Source organism: Oncorhynchus tshawytscha, linkage group LG17 (genome assembly GCF_018296145.1).
Source record: "Oncorhynchus tshawytscha isolate Ot180627B linkage group LG17, Otsh_v2.0, whole genome shotgun sequence".
Taxonomy (NCBI): Eukaryota; Metazoa; Chordata; class Actinopteri; order Salmoniformes; family Salmonidae; genus Oncorhynchus; species Oncorhynchus tshawytscha.
Window position 1 is genome coordinate 4,898,712 of NC_056445.1, and position 25,018 is coordinate 4,923,729.

The 25,018-nt window shown below is 45.0% G+C and overlaps 1 protein-coding gene across 1 annotated transcript; it reads left to right on the forward strand.

Moving 5' to 3' along the window:
• The first annotated feature begins 22,262 nt into the window (after positions 1–22,262).
• LOC112217148 (odorant receptor 131-2-like) lies at positions 22,263–24,300 on the forward strand. Its single transcript, XM_042299971.1, has 3 exons — positions 22,263–22,464; positions 22,876–23,044; positions 23,185–24,300. Exons 1-3 carry the CDS (start codon positions 22,263–22,265, stop codon positions 23,786–23,788), a joined length of 975 nt encoding a protein of 324 aa, XP_042155905.1. The 3' UTR covers positions 23,789–24,300.
• Positions 24,301–25,018: the final 718 nt, after the last annotated feature.

Here is a 25,018-nt window from a genome sequence, read left to right on the forward strand (position 1 = left end):
GGCATCAGTCATACAAAAGTTACACGCGTGGAATAATGCAATAAGAATGTCAGTTTAATATGCAGTGCAGATCACCTCCTATTACCCTTCTCAGAGTTTTAAGAATTGTGTGTGTTTAATTATTTGTAACATTGTGGTATTTAAAGCACATTGAAGATAGAAGCAATAGGATTTGAAGCAATAGCCTACCCACGCGTGGTCAACTGTTTCAGCACCGTTTCGTGCTACTCTGAGACAAGCACTGGTCTTGATAAATCAATTAGATTTTTATTTTCACTGAATCTCCGTTTGGCTATTGGTTAGCCTACAATTAGGGTGTGGAAATGTTAGGATTATAGCCTACTCCCGACCGGTCACGTTGTACAGCGCCATATTTTCCTACAAGAAACCCTGAGGTTTTTTTTGTTTGTTTTTGTTTTTAAATAAAAACACCATAATATTAATCAAATTAATTAAGCTACATTTCTTAAAATCAATCCAATATACAATGTTCTTACAAAAAAAGGTTGAAGACTGTCAAATGCTTCTCAAAGATGCCCTCTGGTGGTCAAACTAGCACTAACTAAAATGAATGGCAACAATGGCTGACACCTCAAATAAATGCCATAGAATTCTGCAGCAGCCCGCAGGGAACCACTGTACAACCTAGCCTATGATTGAAAGTTTACAACGTTGGTGCACTGTCTAACTGGGAAAGGGGGTGCGCCATGCGGCAGTGTCTAACGGGGAAAAAACAGTTCAGAGTTCAAAAGGTACCGAAGGGCAGGCAGAATCAAGGTCAGGGGAGGCAGGATGATCAGGCAGGCAGGAAAGTAGTCCAGAGTCAGGCAGGGGTCAAAAACAGGAAGACTAGCAAAAAGAGAATAGCAAATGGTGAACGGGAAAACCATGCTGGTTGATTTGACAAACATACAAGACGAACTGGCACAGAGAGACAGGAAACACAGGGATAAATACACTGGAGAAAAGTCAGCGGCACCTGGAGGGGGTGGAGACAATCACAAGGACAGGTGAAACAGATCAGGGTGTGACACAAAATGGTAAGACAACTGGTAAAGAAAGTTACCCCTCTACATACACATTTCTTTACCGGAATCTCTAAATGAAAATACTGGCAGATCCATCAAATGTCCTTGTACAGGTAGTAGATCTAATTACATTCATAGATTCATATTTAAGGGGCTTTTATACTATTGTAATGCAGGGTTAATAAAAAAACTGTTTTAAAATGTATATGAAGTAGTCTTGCTTGTCTCAGAGCAGAGCGAACGGTGCTGAAATAGTTGACCACACGCAGGTAGGGTATTGCTTGTTGGGGCGATTTTCACACGGTAGCCGGGCTATTAATCTAATCGTTGGATAACAAATCTGTCATGCCCTTACCTTAGAGAGCCTGTTTATTTCTCTATTTGGTTAGGTCAGGGTGTGATTTGGGTGAGCATCCTAGTTTTCTATTTCTTTGTTGGCCGGGTATGGTTCCCAATCAGAGGCAGCTGTCTATCGTTGTCTCTGATTGGGAATCATACTTTGGCATCCTGTTTTCCACCTGAGTTTGTGGGATCTTGTTTTTGCACAGTAGCTGTATAGCCCTGCAGAACTTTACGTTCGTTGTTCTTTTGTTGTTTTGGGGTGTTCATCTAAAATAAAGAAAGATGTACACTTTCCACGCTGCGCTTTGGTCTCATTGCGACGAAGGACGTAACAAGATCGGCTCATAGATATTATGAGCCGATCTATGAGGGTGCCCATGTTTACGTAATTTAGGGTTGTACCTACTGGGTTCCTTGATAATATATGTGAGATTGAGGGCATCTATCTTAGATTGTAGGATTGCCGGGATGTTAAGTTCTGGGCCTTTTTTTTCCAGTCACACAAAAAAAGCCTTCATTCTGTCACTCAGAAACGTGTTTTGCTATGTCTGCCTGTCAAATTAAAATCTTTGCCAGTGTGTGCATGCATGTGTAGGCTACTTGCTTCACCCCTGCCGAAACACTGTAGGCTACTGACATTACAAGCGTGTTAAGGATACTATAGTTATCATGTTTCACATTGGGTTTATTAACAAAAAAAAGGTAAGCTGTGGTTTTATTTTAATTCTGGTGCCGCTGCACAAATTAGCTTGTTAGCTAGCTACTAGCTCTGGTCCAACGTTAAGCCATCTCTCTGAAGTTCAAAGACATTCAAAGTTCCTTCATCGAAGCCGCTCCTCCGTAGGTATTGTTCTGTGGGCCTAATTAGCTTTTCTCTGGTTTCCAGGTTGGGTCATCTGTTTTGGGGCGAATCTGGGGAATTCTATATCCGGGCTAAGGCATATGGTCTTTTCTTAACACAAATGGTGCAAACCAAGAGTCCTGTTGTAGCATATCTCTTTGTTTGATTTAGAAAATATTAATGAAATTGTAGAAAGTCCTTTGGCTACAACAAGCTAGATAACTATTCGGAACAAAAATATAAACACATGCCAAAATTAAAAGATTTTACATGGTTGCATATGGCCTGCTGGTGTGAGGCAGGTTGGACGTACTATTAAATTCTCTAAAACGACATTGGAGGCGGTAGGCCAGAGAAAGTAACATTAATTTCTCTGGCAATAGTTCTGATGGACATTCCTAGAGTCAGAATGCATTTGGCACACTCCCTAAAAACTTGAGACATCTCTGGCATTGTGTTGTGTGACAAAACTGCACATTTTAGACTGGCCTTGTATTGTCCCCAGCACAGGATGCACCTGTGTACTGATCATGCTGTTTAATCAGCTTCTAGATATGCCACACCTGTCAGGTGGATGGATTATCTTGGCAACAGAGAAATTCTAACTAACAGGGATGTAAACAAATTTGTTCACAAATGATTAGAACATGTTGGGTGTCTTTTATTTGTCTTTTATTTCAGCTCATGAAACATGGGACTAACACTTTACATGTTGTGTTTATATTTTTGTTCAGTATATAACCACAACAAAAATCATAAATAAATACATCAAAATAAATTAACAAGGACAGCAACTAGTATTCTGAATTTTAAATATATCAAAAAGTTGGGCTGAAACAGATAACCATTACTAGATGGGTGCTCCAATACTTAATAATAATAAAAAAGTGTCTACCACTTTCTTGGTCATAATAATGGTTCATGTCAAGCAAATATATTGTGCATCTTTAATCAATTAATTTGATTACATGTGTTAGCCCTTGAGGAATGTACTTCCAGTGCCTTCAGAAAGGATTCCCACCCCTTGAGGAATGTACTTCCAGTGCCTTCAGAAAGTATTCCCACCCCTAGAGGAATGTACTTCCAGTGCCTTCACAAAGGATTCCCACCCCTTGGGGAATGTACTTACAGTGCCTTCAGAAAGGATTCCCACCCCTTGGGGAATGTACTTACAGTGCCTTCAGAAAGGATTCCCACCCCTTGGGGAATGTACTTCCAGTGCCTTCAGAAAGTATTCCCACCCCTTGAGGAATGTACTTACAGTGCCTTCAGAAAGTATTCCCACCCCATGACTTTTTCCACATTTTGTTTTGTTACAGCCTGAATTTACAATCGATTCAATTGAGGTTTTGTGTCATCGGCCTACACACAAAACCCCACAATATCAAAATTGAATTATGTTTTTAGAAATGTTTAGAAATTAATAAAAAATGAAAAGTTTCAATGTTTTGAGTCAATAAGTATTCAACCGCTTTGTTATGGCAAGCCTAAATAAGTGCAAAAGTAAACATTGAGTTAATAACAAGTCACCTAATTAGTAGCATGGACTCACACTGTGTGCAGTAATAGTTTTTAACCCATTAGAGACTAAGCCCTGCCTAAGCCGGGAGAGGGTTCTACTAAGCTATACTAAGCTATATGATTTTGATTTTGAAAAAGCCTTGAAGTATCCCAAAAATATTTGATGACATTTTTTGGGGGGGGCCATACCGCTATTAGCCCATACAAACACATTGAATAACAGATTCACTACATGGAACAACAGGAAATTTGTTCTGAACTGTCTGTCCTATATCTCAGAGATATAAGAAAGATCAGGAAACTGTCTAAGTCCTGTCTAATTTGGGGGAGAGGGGAGGGCTCTGCTACACTATATGGAATTATTTTAAGAAGGTCATACCAAGGAATTTTAAGACCCCTTGAAGTATAATTTAGTAAACAAATGTGGTTTTACTGCTATTAGCCCATAAAAACGCATTGAATAACCGATTGTAGGTCAAACCTTTTGGACGCTACAGATGAACTTCGCGGACATCGGCCCAGGATTTTTGAATGACTACCTAATTTCTGTACCCCACACATACAATTATCTGTGAGGTCCCTCAGTCGTGCAGTGAATTTCAAACACAGATTTAACCACAAAGACTAGGGAGGTTTTCCAATGCATCGCAAATGGTAGATGCGTAAAAAAAAGCAGACATTGAATCTCCCTTTGAGCATGGTGAAGTTATAAAATACACTTTGGATGGTGTATCAATACACCCAGTCAATGATGGCTAGATGACGGCTAGCACCCATCGAGAAGACCGGTGACACCGACCACCGAACGCCGCCCGAACGAGGAGAGGAACCGACTTTGGCGGAAGTCTGTGACAGTACCCCACCTTGACGCGCGGCTCCAGCAGCGCGCGGACACCTGCCTTCGCGGACGACCCGGAGGGTGAGGCGCAGGGCGATCCGGACGGAGACGGTGGAACTCCCACAGCATAGAAGGGTCCAACACGTCCTCCACTGGAACCCAGCATCTCTCCTCCGAACCGTACCCTTCCCAGTCCACGAGTAACTGAAGGCCCCTCGCCCGACGCCTCGAATCCAGTATGGATTGAACAAAGTACGCCGGGGCCCCCTCGATGTCCAGAGGGGGCGGAGGAACCTCCCGCACCTCAGACTCCTGGAGCAGGCCAGCCACCACCGGCCTGAGGAGAGACACATGGAATGAGGGGTTAATACGGTAATCGGGGGGAAGCTGTAACCTGTAACTCACCTCGTTCAGTCTCCTCAGGACTTTAAATGGCTCCACAATCCGCGGACCCTGCTTCCGGCAGGGCAGGTGGAGAGTCAGGTCTCGGGTCGAGACCTGGCTTTCTGGCTCAGCATGGCGCGCTGAAGGTGAACATGAGCGGCGTCCCATGTCTTCTCCGCACGCCGGAATCAGTCGTCCACCGCAGGAGCCTCGGTCTGACTCTGATGCCAAGGAGCCAGGGGGAGAGGTTAGTGGAGGAGTGGCGGAGCGAATTCTGGGCCATTTCTGCCAAGGGCACAAACGCCGCCCACCCCCCCGACCGGTCCTGGCAATAAGACCTAAGAAACCTACCCACATCCTGGTTGACTCTCTCCACCTGCCTGTTACTCTGTTGAAAACCCAAGGTAAGGCTGACCGAGACCCCCAGACGTTCCATGAACGCCCTCCAGACCCTCGAAGTGAACTGGGGACCCCGATCGGACACTATATCCTCAGGCATCCTGTAGTGCCAGAAGACGTGTGTTAACAAAGCCTCTGCAGTCTGTAGGGCCGTAGGGAGACCGGGCAGAGGAAGGAGACGGCAGGACTTAGAAAATCGATCCACAACAACCAGGATCATGGTGTTTCCCTGTGATGGGGGAGATCGGTCAGGAAATCAATCGATAGGTGCGACCATGGCCGTTGTGGAATGGGTAAGGGGTGTAGCTTACCTCTGGGCAGGTGCCTAGGAGCCTTACACTGAGCGCACACCGACCAAGAGGAAACATAAACCCTCTCGACCTTGGCCAAAGTAGGCCACCAGTACTTCCCACTCAGACAGCACACTGTCCGACCGATGCCTGGATGACCAGAGGAAGGTAACGTGTGGGCCCAATAGATCAACCGATCACAGACAGCAGACGGAACGTACAGATGCCCAGAGAGACACTGGAGGGGAGCGGGCTCTGCACGTAATGCCTGCACAATGTCCGCATCCAGCTCCCACACTAACGGTGCCACCAGGCAGGAGGCATGGAGTATGGGGGTGGGATCCATGGTCCGCTCCTCTGTGTCATACAGCCGGGACAGTGTGTCTTTCACGTTCTGGGAACCTGGTCTGTAAGAAAGTGTGAAAACAAAACGGGTGAAAAACATGGCCCACCTTGCCTGGCGAGGGTTCAGTCTCCTCGCCGCCCGGATGTACTCAAGATTGCGGTGGTCAGTCCAGATGAGAAAAGGGTGTTTATCTCCCTCAAGCCAATGTCTCCACGCCTTCAGAGCCTTAACGACAGCCAACAGCTCCCGGTTCCCACTGTAATATTTTCGCTCCGTCGGGCTGAGCTTCCTCGAGAAGAAGGCACAGGGGCGGAGCTTCGGTGACGTACCCGACCTCTGAGAGAGCACGGCTCCTATCCCAGCCTCGGACGCGTCCACCTCCACTGTGAACGCCAAAGATGGATCCGGATGTGACAGCACGGGAGCTGAGGTAAACAGAGCCCTCTGGTGACCAAAAGCCCTGTCCGCCTCAGCCGACCACTGCAAACGCACCGGTCCCCCTTCAGCAGTGAAGTAATGGGAGCTGCTACCTGACCAAAACCGCAGATAAAGTCGGCCAATTACGCACGGCTGAAATGAGGTCACTCTCCATGTCCACCCCTGAGTTGGAAATGCGGTACCCTAGGAAGGAGACAGACTGTTGGAAGAACAGGCATTTCTCAGCCTTGATGTACAGGTCATGCTCCAACAGACGACCAAGCACCCTGCGCACTAGGGACACATGCTCGGCGCGTTTAGCGGAGTATATCAGAATGTCAGCAATAAATACCACAACACCCTGCCCGTGCAGGTCCCTGAAAATCTTGTCTACAAAGGCTTGGAAGACTGATGGAGCATTCATCAACCCGTACGGCATGACGAGGTACTCATAATGCCCTGAGGTCGTACCGAACGTCTTCTTCCACTCGTCTCCCTCCCTGATACGCACCAGGTTGTAAGCGCTCCTGAGATCTAGTTTGGTGAAGAAGCGTGCCCCGTGGATTGACTCAATCGCCATGGCGATAAGAGGTAGCGGGTAACTGTACCTCACCGTGATCTGATTTAGGCGCAGACCTCCCTCCTTCTTCTTCACTGTAAAGAAGCTTGAGGAGGTGGGTGAAGTGAAGGACCGAATGTACCCCTAACGCAGGGATTCGGAGACATATGTCTCCATAGCTGCTGTCTCCGCCTGTGACAGGGGATACACATGACTCCTGGGAAGTGTAGCATCTACCAGGAGATTTATCTCACAATCGCCCGTCGATGGGGTGGTAATTGAGTCGCCTTCTTTTTGGAGAAGGCGAGATCCAAATCGGCATATTCGGAGGGAATGCCCACGGTGGAGACCTGGTCTGGACTTTCCACTGTAGTCGCTCCAACGGAAACCCCTAAACACCTCCTTGAGCACTCTCGCGACCACCCCGTGAGAGCCCTCTGTTGCCATGATATAGTGGGGTCATGAAGAGCTAACCAGGGATAGCCTAGTACCACGGGAAATGCAGGAGAGTCAATGAGGAAGAGACTGATTGTCTCCTCATGACCCCCCTGCGTCACCATGCCCAGGGGGATGGTATTCTCCCTAATTACCCCGGACCCTATTGGTCGACTGTCCAGAGCGTGAACTGGGAAAGGCCTAACCACTGGAACAGTAGGGATCCCTAACCTATGGGCGAATGCTCTGTCAATAAAATTCCCAGCCGCGCCTGAATTGACGAGCGCCTTATGCTGGGAAAACTCAGGAAAGTAAACATGCACAAACAGGTGTACAACAGAGGGCTCTGGATGAGAGTAGTGCATACTCACCTGGGGTGACGCCAGAGTGCCCTGCCTGCTGCCTCGACCCTAGAGGAACCAACCTGGCACCGACCAGCAGTGTGACCTCTGCGGCCACAGATGGTACACGTGAAAGCCCCTCCTCCAGCCTCCCTTAGCGCAGCACCTCCCAGCTCCATAGGCACCGGAGCGGTGGTGCTGGAGAGGGAATTGTCAGAGCCCTCTCTGGACGTCCGCTGGAGACCAGCAGGTTATCCAACCGAAAGGACAGGTCCACCAGCTGGTCGAAGATGAGGGTGGTATCCCTGCAGGCCAACTCCCGACGGACATCCTCGTGCAGGCTGCAACGGTAGTGGTCGATAAGGGCCCTGTCTTTCCATCCCACTCCTGCGGCCACGGTCCGAAATTCCAGGGCAAACTCCTGGGCGCTCCTCGTCCCCTGCCTCAGGTGGAAAATGCATTCACCCGCCGCTCTACACTCGGGCGGCGGGTGAACGGCGGGTGAACCCTGTGAAGTCGTCCAACGCCGCATCTCCTTCCTCCCACACGGCATTAGCCCACTCCAGAGCTCTCCCTGAGAGGCACGAGACGAGGGCGGACACCATCTCCCTTCCCAAGGGAGCCGGGTAAACGGTGCCCAGGTATAGGTCCAGCTGTAGTCGGAACCCATGGCACCGGGCCGCCGTCCCATCATACTCCCCGGGAAGGGCGAGACGCCTCCCACTTGGACCGGGTACAGGAGGGACTAGTAGTGGGAACCCCGGGTGTGCTGGTGGAGGCACTGGAGGGACTCCCTGTCTCTCCCAGCGGTCCATGGTCTGGACGACGCGGTCCATCGTTACGCTGAGATGTTGTAGCATCGCTGCGTGTTCTCTGACGCGCTCCTCTACTCCTCTAACAGGGGGACCTGCTCCTGCTGGCTCCATGGTGGGGTGTGGAATTCTGTAAGGGGTGCGTAACCGGTGGCAGGGAAGTCAGACGCAGAACTAGATAATAGCCGGAGCAGTTTATTAGAACAAAACAACGGCATAAAGAATAACAAGACATGGGTGCAAAACCGTCACGCACCAGTCAACATGTGCACAAGCACTTACAATTAACAATACCACACAAAGACATGGGGGGAACAGAGGGTTAAATACACAACACTTAATGTGTGAAATGAGAACCAGGTGTGTAGGAAAACAATACAAAACAAATGGAAAATGAAAAGTGGATCGATGATGGTTAGAAGACCGGCGACAGCCGAACGCTGTCCGAACAAGAGAGGAAGTCGTGACAGACACTTATGAAATGCTTGTAATTATACTTCAGTATTCCATAGTAACATCTGACAAAAACATATAAAGACACTGAAGCAGCAAACTTTGTGAAAATTAATACTTGTGTCATTCTCAATTTTTTGGGGCCACGTCTGTAGTTGTGGCTACATAATGTTATGGGTATGCTTGTAATCAAATCAAATCAAATCAAATTTTATTTGTCACATACACATGGTTAGCAGATGTTAATGCGAGTGTAGCGAAATGCTTGTGCTTCTAGTTCCGACAATGCAGTAATAACCAACAAGTAATCTAACTAACAATTCCAAAACTACTGTCTTATACACAGTGTAAGGGGATAAAGAATATGTACATAAGGATATATGAATGAGTGATGGTACAGAGCAGCATAGGCAAGATACAGTAGCTGATATCGAGTACAGTATATACATATGAGATGAGTATGTAAACAAAGTGGCATAGTTAAAGTGGCTAGTGATACATGTATTACATAAGGATGCAGTCGATGATATAGAGTACAGTATATACGTATGCATATGAGATGAATAATGTAGGGTAAGTAACATTATATAAGGTAGCATTGTTTATATATTTACATCATTTCCCATCAATTCCCATTATTAAAGTGGCTGGAGTTGAGTCAGTGTCATTGTCAGTGTGTTGGCAGCAGCCACTCAATGTTAGTGGTGGCTGTTTAACAGTCTGATGGCCTTGAGATAGAAGCTGTTTTTCAGTCTCTCGGTCCCAGCTTTGATGCACCTGTACTGACCTCGCCTTCTGGATGATAGCGGGGTGAACAGGCAGTGGCTCGGGTGGTTGATGTCCTTGATGATCTTTATGGCCTTCCTGTAACATCGGGTGGTGTAGGTGTCCTGGAGGGCAGGTAGTTTGCCCCCGGTGATGCGTTGTGCAGACCTCACTACCCTCTGGAGAGCCTTACGGTTGAGGGCGGAGCAGTTGCCGTACCAGGCGGTGATACAGCCCGCCAGGATGCTCTCGATTGTGCATCTGTAGAAGTTTGTGAGTGCTTTTGGTGACAAGCCGAATTTCTTCAGCCTCCTGAGGTTGAAGAGGCGCTGCTGCGCCTTCTTCACAATGCTGTCTGTGTGAGTGGACCAATTCAGTTTGTCTGTGATGTGTATGCCGAGGAACTTAAAACTTGCTACCCTCTCCACTACTGTTCCATCGATGTGGATGAGGGGGTGTTCCCTCTGCTGTTTCCTGAAGTCCACAATCATCTCCTTAGTTTTGTTGACGTTGAGTGTGAGGTTATTTTCCTGACACCACACTCCGAGGGCCCTCCCCTCCTCCCTGTAGGCCGTCTCGTCGTTGTTGGTAATCAAGCCTACCACTGTTGTGTCGTCCGCAAACTTGATGATTGAGTTGGAGGCGTGCGTGGCCACGCAGTCGTGGGTGAACAGGGAGTACAGGAGAGGGCTCAGAACGCACCCTTGTGGGGCCCCAGTGTTGAGGATCAGCGGGGAGGAGATGTTGTTGCCTACCCTCACCACCTGGGGGCGGCCCGTCAGGAAGTCCAGTACCCAGTTGCACAGGGCGGGGTCGAGACCCAGGGTCTCGAGCTTGATGACGAGCTTGGAGGGTACTATGGTGTTGAATGCCGAGCTGTAGTCGATGAACAGCATTCTCACATAGGTATTCCTCTTGTCCAGATGGGTTAGGGCAGTGTGCAGTGTGGTTGAGATTGCATCGTCTGTGGACCTATTAGGGCGGTAAGCAAATTGGAGTGGGTCTAGGGTGTCAGGTAGGGTGGAGGTGATATGGTCCTTGACTAGTCTCTCAAAGCACTTCATGATGACGGATGTGAGTGCTACGGGGCGGTAGTCGTTTAGCTCAGTTACCTTAGCTTTCTTGGGAACAGGAACAATGGTGGCCCTATTGAAGCATGTGGGAACAGCAGACGGGTATAGGGATTGATTGAATATGTCCGTAAACACACCGGCCAGCTGGTCTGCGCATGCTCTGAGGGCGCGGCTGGGGATGCCGTCTGGGCCTGCAGCCTTGCGAGGGTTAACACGTTTAAATGTCTTTCTCACCTCGGCTGCAGTGAAGGAGAGACCGCATGTTTTCATTGCAGGCCGTGTCAGTGGCACTGTATTGTCCTCAAAGCGGGCAAAAAAGTTATTTAGTCTGCCTGGGAGCAAGACATCCTGGTCCGTGACTGGGCTGGATTTCTTCCTGTAGTCCGTGATTGACTGTAGACCCTGCCACATGCCTCTTGTGTCTGAGCCGTTGAATTGAGATTCTACTTTGTCTCTGTACTGATGCTTAGCTTGTTTGATAGCCTTGCGGAGGGAATAGCTGCACTGTTTGTATCCAGTCATGTTACCAGACACCTTGCCCTGATTAAAAGCGGTGGTTCGCGCTTTCAGTTTCACACGAATGCTGCCATCAATCCATGGTTTCTGGTTAGGGAATGTTTTAATCGTTGCTATGGGAACGACATCTTCAACGCACGTTCTAATGAACTCGCACACCGAATCAGCGTATTCGTCAATATTGTTATCTAACGCAATACGAAACATGTCCCAGTCCACGTGATGGAAGCAGTCTTGGAGTGTGGAGTCAGCTTGGTCGGACCAGCGTTGGACAGACCTCAGCGTGGGAGCCTCTTGTTTTAGTTTTTGTCTGTAGGCAGGGATCAACAAAATGGAGTCGTGGTCAGCTTTTCCGAAAGGGGGGCGGGGCAGGGCCTTATATGCGTCGCGGAAGTTAGAGTAACAATGATCCAAGGTCTTTCCACCCCTGGTTGCGCAATCGATATGCTGATAAAATTTAGGGAGTCTTGTTTTCAGATTAGCCTTGTTAAAATCCCCAGCTACAATGAATGCAGCCTCCGGATAAATCGTTTCCAGTTTGCAGAGAGTTAAATAAAGTTCGTTCAGAGCCATCGATGTGTCTGCTTGGGGGATATATATGGCTGTGATTATAATCGAAGAGAATTCTCTTGGTAGATAATGCGGTCTACATTTGATTGTGAGGAATTCTAAATCAGGTGAACAGAAGGATTTGAGTTCCTGTATGTTTCTTTCATCACACCATGTCACGTTAGTCATAAGGCATACGCCCCCGCCCCTCTTCTTACCAGAAAGATGTTTGTTTCTGTCGGCGCGATGCGTGGAGAAACCCGCTGGCTGCACCGCCTCGAATAGCGTCTCTCCAGTGAGCCAGGTTTCCGTGATGCAAAGAACGTTACAGTCTCTGATGTCCCTCTGGAATGCTACCCTTGCTCGGATTTCATCAACCTTGTTGTCAAGAGACTGGACATTGGCAAGAAAAATGCTAGGGAGTGGTGCACGGTGTGCCCGTCTCCGGAGTCTGACCAGAAGACTGCCTCGTTTCCCTCTTTTTCGGAGTCGTTTTTTTGGGTCGCTGCATGGAATCCACTCCGTTGTCCTGTTTGTAAGGCAGAACACAGGATCCGCGTCGCGAAAAACATATTCTTGGTCGTACTGATGGTGAGTTGACGCTGATCTTATATTCAGTAGTTCTTCTCGACTGTATGTAATGAAACCTAAGATTACCTGGGGTACTAATGTAAGAAATAACACGTAAAAAAACAAAAAACTGCATAGTTTCCTAGGAACGCGAAGCGAGGCGGCCATCTCTGTCGGCGCCGGAAGTTTAAGGACTGGTGAGTTTTTCACGATTAAAAAATAAACGGAATGGAGCTAAGCACTGGCAAAATCCTAGAGGAAAGCCTAGTTCAGTCTGCTTTCCACCAGACACAATGAGATTAATTCACCTTTCATCAGAACAATAACCTAAAACACAAGGCCAAATCTACACTAGAGTTGCTTACCAAGAACACAGTACATTTTCCTGAGTGGTCAAGTTATGGTTTTGACTTATATTTGCTTGAAAATCTATGGCAAGACTTGAAAATGGTTGCCTAGCAATGATCAACAACCAATTTGACAGAGCTTGAAGAATGTTTTTAAAAACAATAATGTGCAAATATTGTACAATCCAGATGTGCAAAGCTCTTAGAGATCTACCCAGAAAGACTGACAGAAATCGCTTCCAAAAGTGATTCTAACATGTATTGACTCAGGGGTGTGAACACTTACATGTATGTAAATGAGATATTTCTGCATTTCATGTTCAATACATTTGCAAAAATGTCTGGCGTTATGGAGTATTGTGTGTACTGTAGGTTGGTGAGGATTTAAAAAAAAATCTCCTTACTTCTTATTTAATACATTTTAAATTCAGGTTGTAACACATCTAAATGTGGAATAAGTGAAGGCGTATGAATAATTTCTGAAGGGACTGTGTGTAGCTGTAATTTTTTTGAGGGAAGTCATTCCACACCTGCACACACACACTCAGGCTTTGACTCCCTGATGTTCTCCCGAGTCCCACACACAGATTGAGGAGGATAATAACGGATTGCAGGACTTGGTGGACAAGTTGCAGCTGAAACTGAAGACCGGCAAGAATCAGGCTGAGGAAGTGATGAGTCACACTAGACATGCAGTCAAATACTCTGAGGCTGCAACTGAAATGGTACCATGGCACCCTATTCCCAATATAGTGCACTACGTTTGACTAGGGCCTTCTATTCTTAACTTTATACCACTATTCAAGGAGAGCTGGTTGAATAGTATAATAGAGCTGTACATTTCTCTGCATAAAGGAATGTTCAAACGTTGAATGCTGATGTTAATTCTTTTCCTCTTTCCGTCTCTCCTCTTCCTCTCATATTCTCTCCTTCTCTCCCTCTGTATTTTCACTTTACAGGAGGAAGCAGCCAACCAGGACGTTTCTAAGTTTAAGAAGGTGCAGCATGAGATGAGCTGGAGGAGGCAGAGGAGCACGTTTACATCGCTGAGACCTAAGTCAACAAGCTCGGGGCCAAAGGTCGCAACGCCGGAGGAAAAGTACAGTCTATAGGTCTGATGCATCCAAAATGGTATCTTATTCCCTATATAGTGCAATACTTTTGACTTTTGACAGAGTCTGTTGTATTCTTTCAAACATTCATGTGGTTTCGAGTGAAAAGGATGATGTTGATCCCCTCTTCGCTTTCTGTCTTCCTTTTCACAGAAAGTTGAAGGTGAATAAACAATGCCCAACCTTTCCTATTTCCATGTTTGTGTAATAACATTTTAATTGGTGAAACTCTGAACATTCATTAAACTTGTGTAGCTACTCCTTGGTGCCTCTGTGGCTTTGTTGCATGATAATATAGTAGGCCTACACACAGCTTGGAACCATATATCAAAATCTGTGTTATCCCTAACACATCCATAACAATCCAAAGCAATCACACTTCTTAGCTACTGAAAATGAATAGACATGTCCATATTGAAATCTAACTACGACGCATAACAAAGTTTAAACCTTTATGATGAGAACATTTAGCCATCTGCATGTCCAAAACATCAGTAGTAAAGAGGCTGGACACAAATGATCTAAGCAATGACAATCCCAAAGGCATTTGAAAAGTATCAAATGCAAGCTGCTCCCCACCGTAGAGAAACCCTGACTCCCAGACACGCAACACAACAACCATAACAACAGGCATGAATGATGTCAATATTTACTGTCTGGTAGCGTTAATGAAGGCACAAAGGATTATTAAAAGTCTAATCATCGTATTCAAAATAATCAAACTGTAATAAAGGAACAAGGGACTGTCTGTTTCATGAGGGATTGAGGGATAGAGAGATGGAGGGATGAGGGAGGGAGGGATGCTGCTTCAATCCCCTGGTCACCCTCCTTAATGAAGTCATATTAATATTTAATATGATAAATAAACATCTATTTTCTTTGTGCCATCATTAACATTCTGAGTAAACATGGACATAATGAGTGTCTGTTGTGGTTGTTGTGTTAACTGGTGGTCAGGGTTTCACTATGGGGAGAATTAAGGGCCTGACTGATGCAGACTTCTAATATGGGAGACAGGCATTTTCAATGCTGTACACAGAAACCACAGAATACAACAAATACAAAGTAATAAGACCCAACAAATACCAATAAAACTGGTTTTCTGTGAGAAAAAGAAAAAGTATGACAACAAACTAAACAATATAGAAAACGGGACTCAACTAAAATCACTAGCTAATCACATCACACTGGGTAGAGAGAATAGGATAAATACATCAACCAACCATAAAACACATGAAGAGGGCTACGCTTATGGCTTAAATTTAACAACCCATTTTCACTGAGGTCTCATGAACCACTGATATGTTCTAGATATTTACCCCATTACAAATCATATTTCTCCACATGGTTGATAAGTCGGAAAGACAGTTTCTCGTATGATGCTACAGTACCCATTTGGGAGTACCATACTGGGATATACAAATTATATTTTAGTGATACAATAATAAATAATGTGCGGTGCAGAAAACTCTTTGTTGTATAACAACCATTGTGCCTAATGAGTTGTACATCAGTTGTACAACTTGAGTGGGACCTCAGTCATAACACATTCTTTATTCTCCTTAACTATTCATCTCAACGCAAGCCGCCTGCCCTTGGTTTCCTCTTCTTTCACCTTCAATGTGGATAACTGACTTGCAACTTAAGCTTATCGATCTTCAGTCTGATGCAGTGATTGGAGAACTACGAAAAAAAATGTCACTGACGAGGAACGCAGGTGGCTAAAAACAGACCTCCATCTTCTGTTAGCTTGCTACCGATGGCCCGGCTAGCTGTCTGAATCGCCGTGACCCCCAACCAACCTCACTACTCACTGGACCTTATGATGACTCGACTAAGCATGCCTCTCCTTAATGTCAATATGCCTTGTCCATTGCTGTTCTGGTTAGTGTTTATTGGCTTATTTCACTGTAGAGCCTCTAGCCCTGCTCATTATATCTTATCCAACCTATTAGTTCCACCACCCACACATGCAATGACATCACCTGGTTTCAATGATGTATCTAGAGACAATATCTCTTTCATCATCACTCAATGCCTAGGTTTACCTCCACTGTATTCACATCCTACCATTCCTTTGTCTGTACATTATACCGTGAAGCTATTTTATCGCCCCCAGAAACCTCTTTTTACTCTCTGTTCCGGACGTCCTAGACGACCAAATCTCATAGCTTTTAGCTTTTAGCCGTACCCTTATCCTACTCCTCCTCTGTTCCTTTGGTGATGTAGAGGTGAATCCAGGCCCTGTAGTGCCTAGCTCCACTCCGATTCCCCAGGCGCTCTCTTTTGATGACTTCTGTAACCGTAATAGCCTTGGTTTCATTCATGTCAACATTAGAATCCTCCTCCCTAAGTTTGATTTATTCACTGCTTTAGCACACTCTGCCAACCCGGATGTTCTAGACGTGTCTGAATCCTGGTTTAGGAAATCTCCATCCCTAACTACAACATTTTCAGACAAGATAGAACGGCCAAAGGGGGCGGTGTTGCAATCTACTGCAGAGATAACCGGATTTTTAAAAGTAGAAGTTAAAATTGTTTGGGTACAGACCTGGATGGTAGGACAGAACTCTGCAGGTTATCTCTGCAGTAGATTGAACTCTCTAAAAACAAGTCTCTATAGTCTCTGCTATAGACCACCCTCTGCCCCCAGCTGTGCTCTGGACGCCATATGTGAACTAATTTCCCCCCATCTATCTTCAGAGCTCGTGCTGCTAGGTGACCTAAACTGGAACATGCTTAACACCCCAGCCAACCTACAATCTAAGCTTGATGCCTTCAATCTCACACAAATTATCAATGAACCTACCAGGTACCACCCCAAATCTGTAAACATGGGCACCCTCATAGATATCATCCTAACCAACTTGCCCTCTAAATACACCTCTGCTGTTTTCAACCAAGATCTCAGCGATCACTGCCTCATTGCCTGCATCCGTAATGGGTCAGCGGTCAAGCGACCTCCACTCATCACTGTCAAACACTCCCTGAAACACTTCAGCGAGCAGGCCTTTCTAATCGACCTGGCCCGGGTATCCTGATTATTTTTTTAAAATGCCTTCCTCACCATCTTAAATAAGCATGCCCCATTCAAGAAATTTAGAACCAGGAACAGATATAGCCCTTGGTTCTCTCCAGACCTGACTGCCCTTAACCAACACAAAAACATCCTATGACGTTCTGCATTAGCATCGAACAGCCCCCGTGATATGCAACTTTTCAGGGAAGTTAGAAACCAATATACACAGGCAGTTAGAAAAGCCAAGGCTAGCTTTTTCAAGCAGAAATTTGCTTCCTGCAACACAAACTCAAAAAAGTTCTGGGACACTGTAAAGTCAATGGAGAATAAGAACAACTCCTCCCAGATGCCCACTGCACTGAGGATAGGAAACTCTGTCACCGATAAAGCCACTATAATTGAACATTTCAAAAAGCATTTTTCTACGGCTGGCCATGCTTTCCACCTGGCTACCCCTACCCCGGTCAACTGCACTGTACTTCCCACAGCAACTCGCCCAAGCCTTCCCCATTTATCCTTCTCCCAAATCCAGTCAGCTGATGTTCTGAAAGAGCTGCAAATTCTTGACCCCTACAAGTCAGCCGGGCTAGACATTCTGGACCCTTTCTTTCTAAAATGATCTGCCGAAATTGTTGCAACCCCTATTTCTAGCCTGTTCAACCTCTCTTAGGTGTCGTCTGAGATTCCCAAACATAGGAAAGCAGCTGCGGTCATCCCCCTCTTCAAAGGGGGGGGACACTCAAGACCCAAACTGCTACAGACCTATATCTATCCTACCATGTCTTTCTAAGGTCTTTGAAAGCCAAGTCAACAAACAGATTAAGGGGGGGGACACTCAAGACCCAAACTGCTACAGACCTATATCTATCCTACCATGTCTTTCTAAGGTCATCGAAAGCCAAGTCAACAAACAGATTAAGGGGGGGAACACTCAAGACCCAAACTGCTACAGACCTATATCTATCCTACCATGTCTTTCTAAGGTCTTCGAAAGCCAAGTCAACAAACAGATTAACAACCATTTCAAATCCCACCGCACCTTCTCCGCTATGCAATCTGGTTTCAGAGCTGGTCATGGGTGCACCTCAGCCACGCTCAAGGTCCTAAACGATATCTTAACCGCCATCGATAAGAAACAATACTGTGCAGCCGTATTCATTGACCTGGCCAAGGCTTTCAACTCTGTCAATCACCACATCCTCATCGGCAGACTCGATAGCCTTGGTTTCTCAAATGATTGCCTTGCCTGGTTCACCAACTACTTCTCTGATAGAGTTCAGTGTGTTAAATCGGAGGGCCTGTTGTCCGGGCCTCTGGCAGTCTCTATGGGGGTGCCACAGGGTTCAATTCTTGGGCTGACTCTCTTCTCGTGATACATCAATGATGACACTCTTGCTGCTGGTGATTCTCTGATCCGCCTCTACGCAGACAACACCATTCTGTATACTTCTGGCCCTTCTTTGGACACTGTGTTAACTAACCTCCAGACGAGCTTCAATGCCATACAACTCTCCATCCGTGGCCTCCAACTGCTCTTAAATATAAGTAAAACTAAATGCATGCACTTCAACCGATCACTACCTGCACCTGCCCGCCCGTCCAGCATCACTACTCTGGACGGTTCTGACTTAGAATATGTGGACAACTACAAATAACTAGGTGTCTGGTTAGACTGTAAACTCTCCTTCTAGACTCACATCAAACATCTCCAATCCAAAGTTAAATCTAGAATTGGCTTCCTATTTCGCAACAAAGCATCCTTCACTCATGCTGCCAAACATACCCTCGTAACACTGACCATCCTACCGATCCTCGACTTCGGCGATGTCATTAACAAAATAGCCTCCAATACCCTACTCAATAAATTGGATGCAGTCTATCACAGTGCCATCCGTTTTTGTCACCAAAGCCCCATATACTACCCACCACTGCGACCTGTACGCTCTCGTTGGCTGGCCCTCGATTCATACTCGTCGCCAAACCCACCGGCTCCAGGTCATCTACAAAACCCTGCTAGGTAAAGTCCCCCTTATCTCAGCTCGCTGGTCACCATAGCAGCACCCACCTGTAGCACACGCTCCAGCAGGTATATCTCTCTAGTCACCCCCAAAACCAATTCTTTCTTTGGCCGCCTCTCCTTCCAGTTCTCTGCTGCCAATGACTGGAACGAACTCCAAAAATCTCTGAAACTGGAAACACTTATCTCCCTCACTAGCTTTCAGCACCAGCTTTCAGAGCAGCACACAGATTACTGCACCTGTACATAGCCCATCTATAATTTAGCCCAAACAACTACCTCTTCCCCTACTGTATTTATTTATTTTGCTCCTTTGCACCCCATTATTTTTATTTCTACTTTGCACATTCTTCCACTGCAAATCTACCATTCCAGTGTTTTACTTGCTTTATTGTATTTACTTCGCCACCATGGCCTTTTTTTTGCCTTTACCTCCCTTATCTCACCTCCTTTGCTCACATCGTATATAGACTTATTTTTCTACTGTATTATTGACTGTATGTTTGTTTTACTCCATGTGTAACTCTGTGTTGTTGTATGTGTCGAACTGCTTTGCTTTATCTTGGCCTGGTCACAATTGTAAATGAGAACTTGTTCTCAACTTGCCCACCTGGTTAAATAAAGGTGAAATAAATTAAATAAATAAAAATCTATCGATGAACAAAACTTTCCAAAGATTAGGAGTCATGCTCAGAAGATGTTTGTACTGTTAGGGTCAACCTATGTATGTGAACAGACATTTTCAGTGATGAAATATAACAAGTCAAGGCACAGATCATCTCTTACTGACTCTCACCTCTCAGCAATCCTGTGCATGGCGACATCAGAAACTGTACCTGACTTCACTGCTCTAGTTAATGCCCATCAGAGACTTCACTCCTCACACTGATTGAGTAGTTGAAATGTAATGTTGAGCTCTCTCTCTTTCTTGTGTTGTTGTGCATACCCGTTAACAAGAGTTCTGTCCGTGGTGCTGAATGCACTGTGTACTTTTCCCTCCGTGTAGTTCATTGCATGTTTAATAATGACAATACCTACCAAAAGGAGAACATGGACGTGGTTTATTTCTGTGCATGTTAAAAAAGTTAAATAAGCAGCATATCTGGATGTGATTTACAGTAGATATATCTGTCAACACAGTCATACACATGATGTATAACCCTGTAATATGATTCTGGCCCACGATGGCAAAGAATATACTAATAAGGCCCTCCATGGAAATAATTGCCCTGCACTACAGTAGGCTAACAGTTTGTGTTTCTCTCTGGATCCTGATTGGCTGGACTGGCAGCACTACCACAGGACCAGACTACAGCATGCAACCGTTTCTTGATGATTCACTAATAATTGAGCAACTATTTTAGAGTCCACATTTAATAAAGACATTGGCCGATTAGACTGACATCTGCCCTCACGGGCTAGATCACCTCATGCTACTCTGTTATTGGCTACAGGACCGGCACATGTGATGGTGTGATGTAGAGTGAGCTGTCGATATATATCTTATAAGAGGTGGACAAGAGGTGAGCCCCACACACCTTGGGCAGAGCCCCATAGAGCCTCAGACTGTAACTGAACTGACAGTGAGTATTTCTGCTTTGAAATTACTTCAGGAGATCTCCTGTGGGTGATTCCTCTGCCTTTAATGTGAACTGAATTGTGACTGAAAAGCTACAGAAGGAAACAGTTGTGGGATTCTGTAATATTTTTAAAAATTCTTTGTCTTTGCTGTGTTCAATTGTTTTTGCTATTCCATTAGCATAATAAGCATTGCATTTATAGCAGTTTGAATTTGAGATTTTATTTGATTGTTATCATATTGCATGTTTGATTTGATCCTATGGGGGTCTGTAGAGGGCAGGCAATATGCTAGTCTGCTCCCAGAGCTGTTGTTTGAAATTGACAACGACCTTAGGATTTGGCTATATAGCACAAAGAGATCTGGGACCACCCTGTCAATGTTTCTCATAGAGGTATAATGAATGCATGTTTGTCTTAATGTATACGACAGAGACATGTCCAATACAACACCACCATTACAGACCTGTCCAGGGCTGAAGGAAATATATTATAGATATATTACAATAATGGCTGTATGTTTGTCTCTACAGAATGATGCGACAGAGACATGTCCAATACAACACCACCATTACAGACCTGTCCAGGCATGAAGGAAATATATTATAGATATATTACAATAACATGTTTGTCCAGAATGATACAGAGACACACAACACCATTACAGACCTGTCCAGGCATGAAGGAAATATATTATAGATATATTACAATAATGGCTGTATGTTTGTCTCTACAGAATGATGCGACAGAGACATGTCCAATACAACACCACCATTACAGACCTGTCCAGGCATGAAGGAAATATATTATAGATATATTACAATAATGGCTGTATGTTTGTCTCTACAGAATGATGCGACAGAGACATGTCCAATACAACACCACCGTTCCAGACCTGTATAAGCAACATACTGTATTACAGATACAGTGAAGTCCAAGAGCATTTGGACTGTGACAATGATGTTTTTGTTTTGGCTCTGTACTCCAGCACTTTGACATTATACAATGACTATAAGCGCAGACTGTCAGCTTAATTTGAGAGTATTTTCATTCATGTTCATAATGTCGAATTGTACAGAAACATATTCTATTCATATTTACAGTAAAAGTGACTCCAAAATAACACAATACATTGTTTGCCATTCATTTCTATTGGACATAGATTATCTGATACACAACCAATTGCAAATGCATCCAATAAGTTTGTAGAGTCACAAGCTTGATTTAGTCATTGCGTGCTAGGAATATGGGACCAAAAACAACATTTTGACAACTTTAATACACGTATAAGTGAATTTGTCCCAATTCTTTTGGTTCCTTAAAAGGGAGGAGACTATGTTCAAAAATTACTTGTAATTTCTGAAAGGTTAATCTGATATGGACTTTTTATTTATCCTTTACTTAACTAGGCAGGACAGTTAAGAACAAGTTCTTATTTACAATGACGGCCTAAACTAGCCAAACCCGGATGATGCTGGGCCAATTGTGCGCCACCCTATGGGACAGCCTGGAATCAAACCAGGGTCTGTGGTGACACCTCTAGCACTGAGATGCAGTGCCTTAGACCGCTGCGCTACCAAGTGCTAGAGTACAAAGCCAAAACAACAACAAAAATGTGTCACTGTCCAAATATTTGTACAGACCTCACTGTACATGTAATATAAATATTTTTGTTTAAAGTATTTATGTCTCTACAGATGCGCCTGAAACATGTCCAATACAACACCCCCATTCCAGCTCCTGTCCAACAACGTTTCGTTGACCAATCAGAGGTTGGCAGTGCCCATAAGGACGTTCATGGGCTTCCTGTCTGTGTCTCCATGTCTCCTCTTCCTCTACATCAACACTATCATGCTGTACAGTCTGAAGAGCAAGCCCATGTTCAGAGAGACCTCACGCTACATCTTGTTTGGTAAACCTAGCCACCGGACGTTTTATACAAGAGTATTGAACAGATATTGAGAGAGGACGACAGTGTGGAAAGACAGGTTGTGTCAAGGGGCAGTAGGCCAGATCTGAACCTAAAGCCGCCTCGGTAGAAGTGTGCAGATGCTTCAGCAGTACTGCTAAGCCCAATCAGGTCATACATTCAAATTTGAAATCTTCCATCGCCTGTGGGCTTGTTCCACGATAACCTGTTCCCAATTCATTTGGTATTGAGGTCTTTAGAAGCTCTATATGCACTCCAAACTAGCTTTTCATGTATTTGTGAAAGCAAAAGATGGGGTAGAATGCATTACAATTCAAGTTGTGTTAAATAACAATCTGTTATTGTGTAATTGTTGTATTCCCAACAAATGTTTAACGTGTTCATTTCCGGTAGGTAACCTCCTCTTCGCCGACACCATCCTACTGCTGACCAGCCAACTGCTGTACATATTAGCCGTCGCTGGGTTGTTTGTGATCCGATATATATGTGTTGTGATTGTGTTGGTGGCCATTTTCACCAGCGCTGTTTCCCCTCTCAACCTGTCTGTGATGTCGCTAGAGAGGTATGTTTGCTTATACCCTTTCCCCTATTTAGTCCCCCAGGCAAAAGAGGTTTCTAACCTCAAGGGTTAAATACAGGTTAAAGTGTACTACTTTTGACCAGGGCCTATATTTGGTACTCAATAAAAATGATCCTTTCCAGGTACGTGGCGATCTGTTATCCTCTGAGGCATGCCTCCATTGTCACCCCCAGGACTACGGGCGTGGTCATTGCTGTTGTGTGGATCCTGTGTTCCCTAAACACTATCATTAAGCTTGTCATGCTGCTGGTTCTAGAGTCCATGCCCCTGGACCAGTTCATGCAGGAATTCTGCTCTACCAGCGAGCTTTTCCACCTGAAGATTCACAACCAGGTAGACAACGTGTTCATCAGCATCGTCTTCATGACCGTTGGTTTTATCATCATATACTCCTACATCGCTATGATGATGGTAGCCAAGTTGGCCTCCGCAGACAAGGACATAAACAGCAAGGCTCGTAACACGGTTCTCCTGCACCTGGTCCAGCTAGGCCTGAGTCTCTCCTCCACCCTGGTTCCTACTATAGTGTCAGCCTTGAAATCCAGAGCAATGGACAAAGCCACACAGATTGAGTATATTGTGTTTATCATCCTGATTATCCTGCCCAGGTGTCTGAGTCCTCTGATCTACGGCCTGAGAGACAAGGCATTCAGACACATCCTCATGTACCATCTCACCTGTGGCCTCAGATGCGCAGTGGAGCCCATTAAAATCTCCAGCTATTGATGTTTTTTCTTGTAACAGAAACATTTATTCAGTTTTTAATGAAAACTGTTTTTAAGAACTTGTAATAATGCTGAAAGAATGAACTAAACTAAAACACAGGCATGTGAATGTTTTAAAGAGACAATCTGCAGTTGGTACATACTTTTTTACCTTACAAATAAGTGAAGGATATTCACCCATTGATTCTTGAAGAATATTACTTATACTTCGGCTTCTGATGGGGTTCGAGGCATTTAGACGTTTGTTTGACTCCAATGCTCGTAAAACAAAGTAAATGTAAACAAACACTCTATAGCCTCAAAACACGGTTAAAACTATCGTTTTGATATCATGGAACGTCAGTCCTTGCATCCATAGCACTTTCTTTGAATTTGAGAGTAGTTACGTTTCTCCTCCGCCTCATCCGTCAGCTTTTTACCGAAACAGTGGCGTTTTGTTATTGTTTCAACTGCGGATTGCCCCTTTAACTTGAAACCACAGTATGTATGTTTTCCTGTAATACAATTCATTAAATAAACCCCTTGATTTTTAGGAATATTTAATAAAAGGGATTTGACCTTCTCATGCTTCCCAAGCTTCATTACCTTGAAATGTTCATTCACTCTTTGATCCATCGCAGTGACCCACTCCTCTGTTTGCCCACCAGATGGAGCCAAAGTGCAGTTACAGCCTTCCAGCACCGGCCCTTTGGTCACATACACTGCTTTAACCAGACTGAACAGTGCGCCCAATGATGAGTACAGCTTTCAGTCAGCCTTAACCAGGCTACCTAGCCACACTTCCTTCAATGTGCCATGTAGATTACAGATTTTTATCTCATTGCTAAGACATCTCCTAATCAAATAATCTGATCACCTGACTCATACAAAACCAATCACAGACACAACAGGGGGCACAGAGAGAGAAAGCAAGTATGGATAAATGCACTTTAATATATTCACAAAGTAATTCAGCATCAGTGCTTTACCAACAAGAGAAAGAGAGAAATTGGCACTTAGTACGGTATGTGGTGTGTGTGACTATCGAGTGATGATGTTATCCATCCACTGTGACAAAGAGGATTTAGTGACAGAGGGTTATGTCCCAAATGGCACCCTATTCCACATTTAGTGCACTAGACCTACATTTGACCAGGTCCCATAGGGTGCCATTTGGGACACATTCAGAATACTTTTTCAAAAGTAGTGCACTTTAAAGGGAATACATTTACATGTTAGTAATTTATCAGAC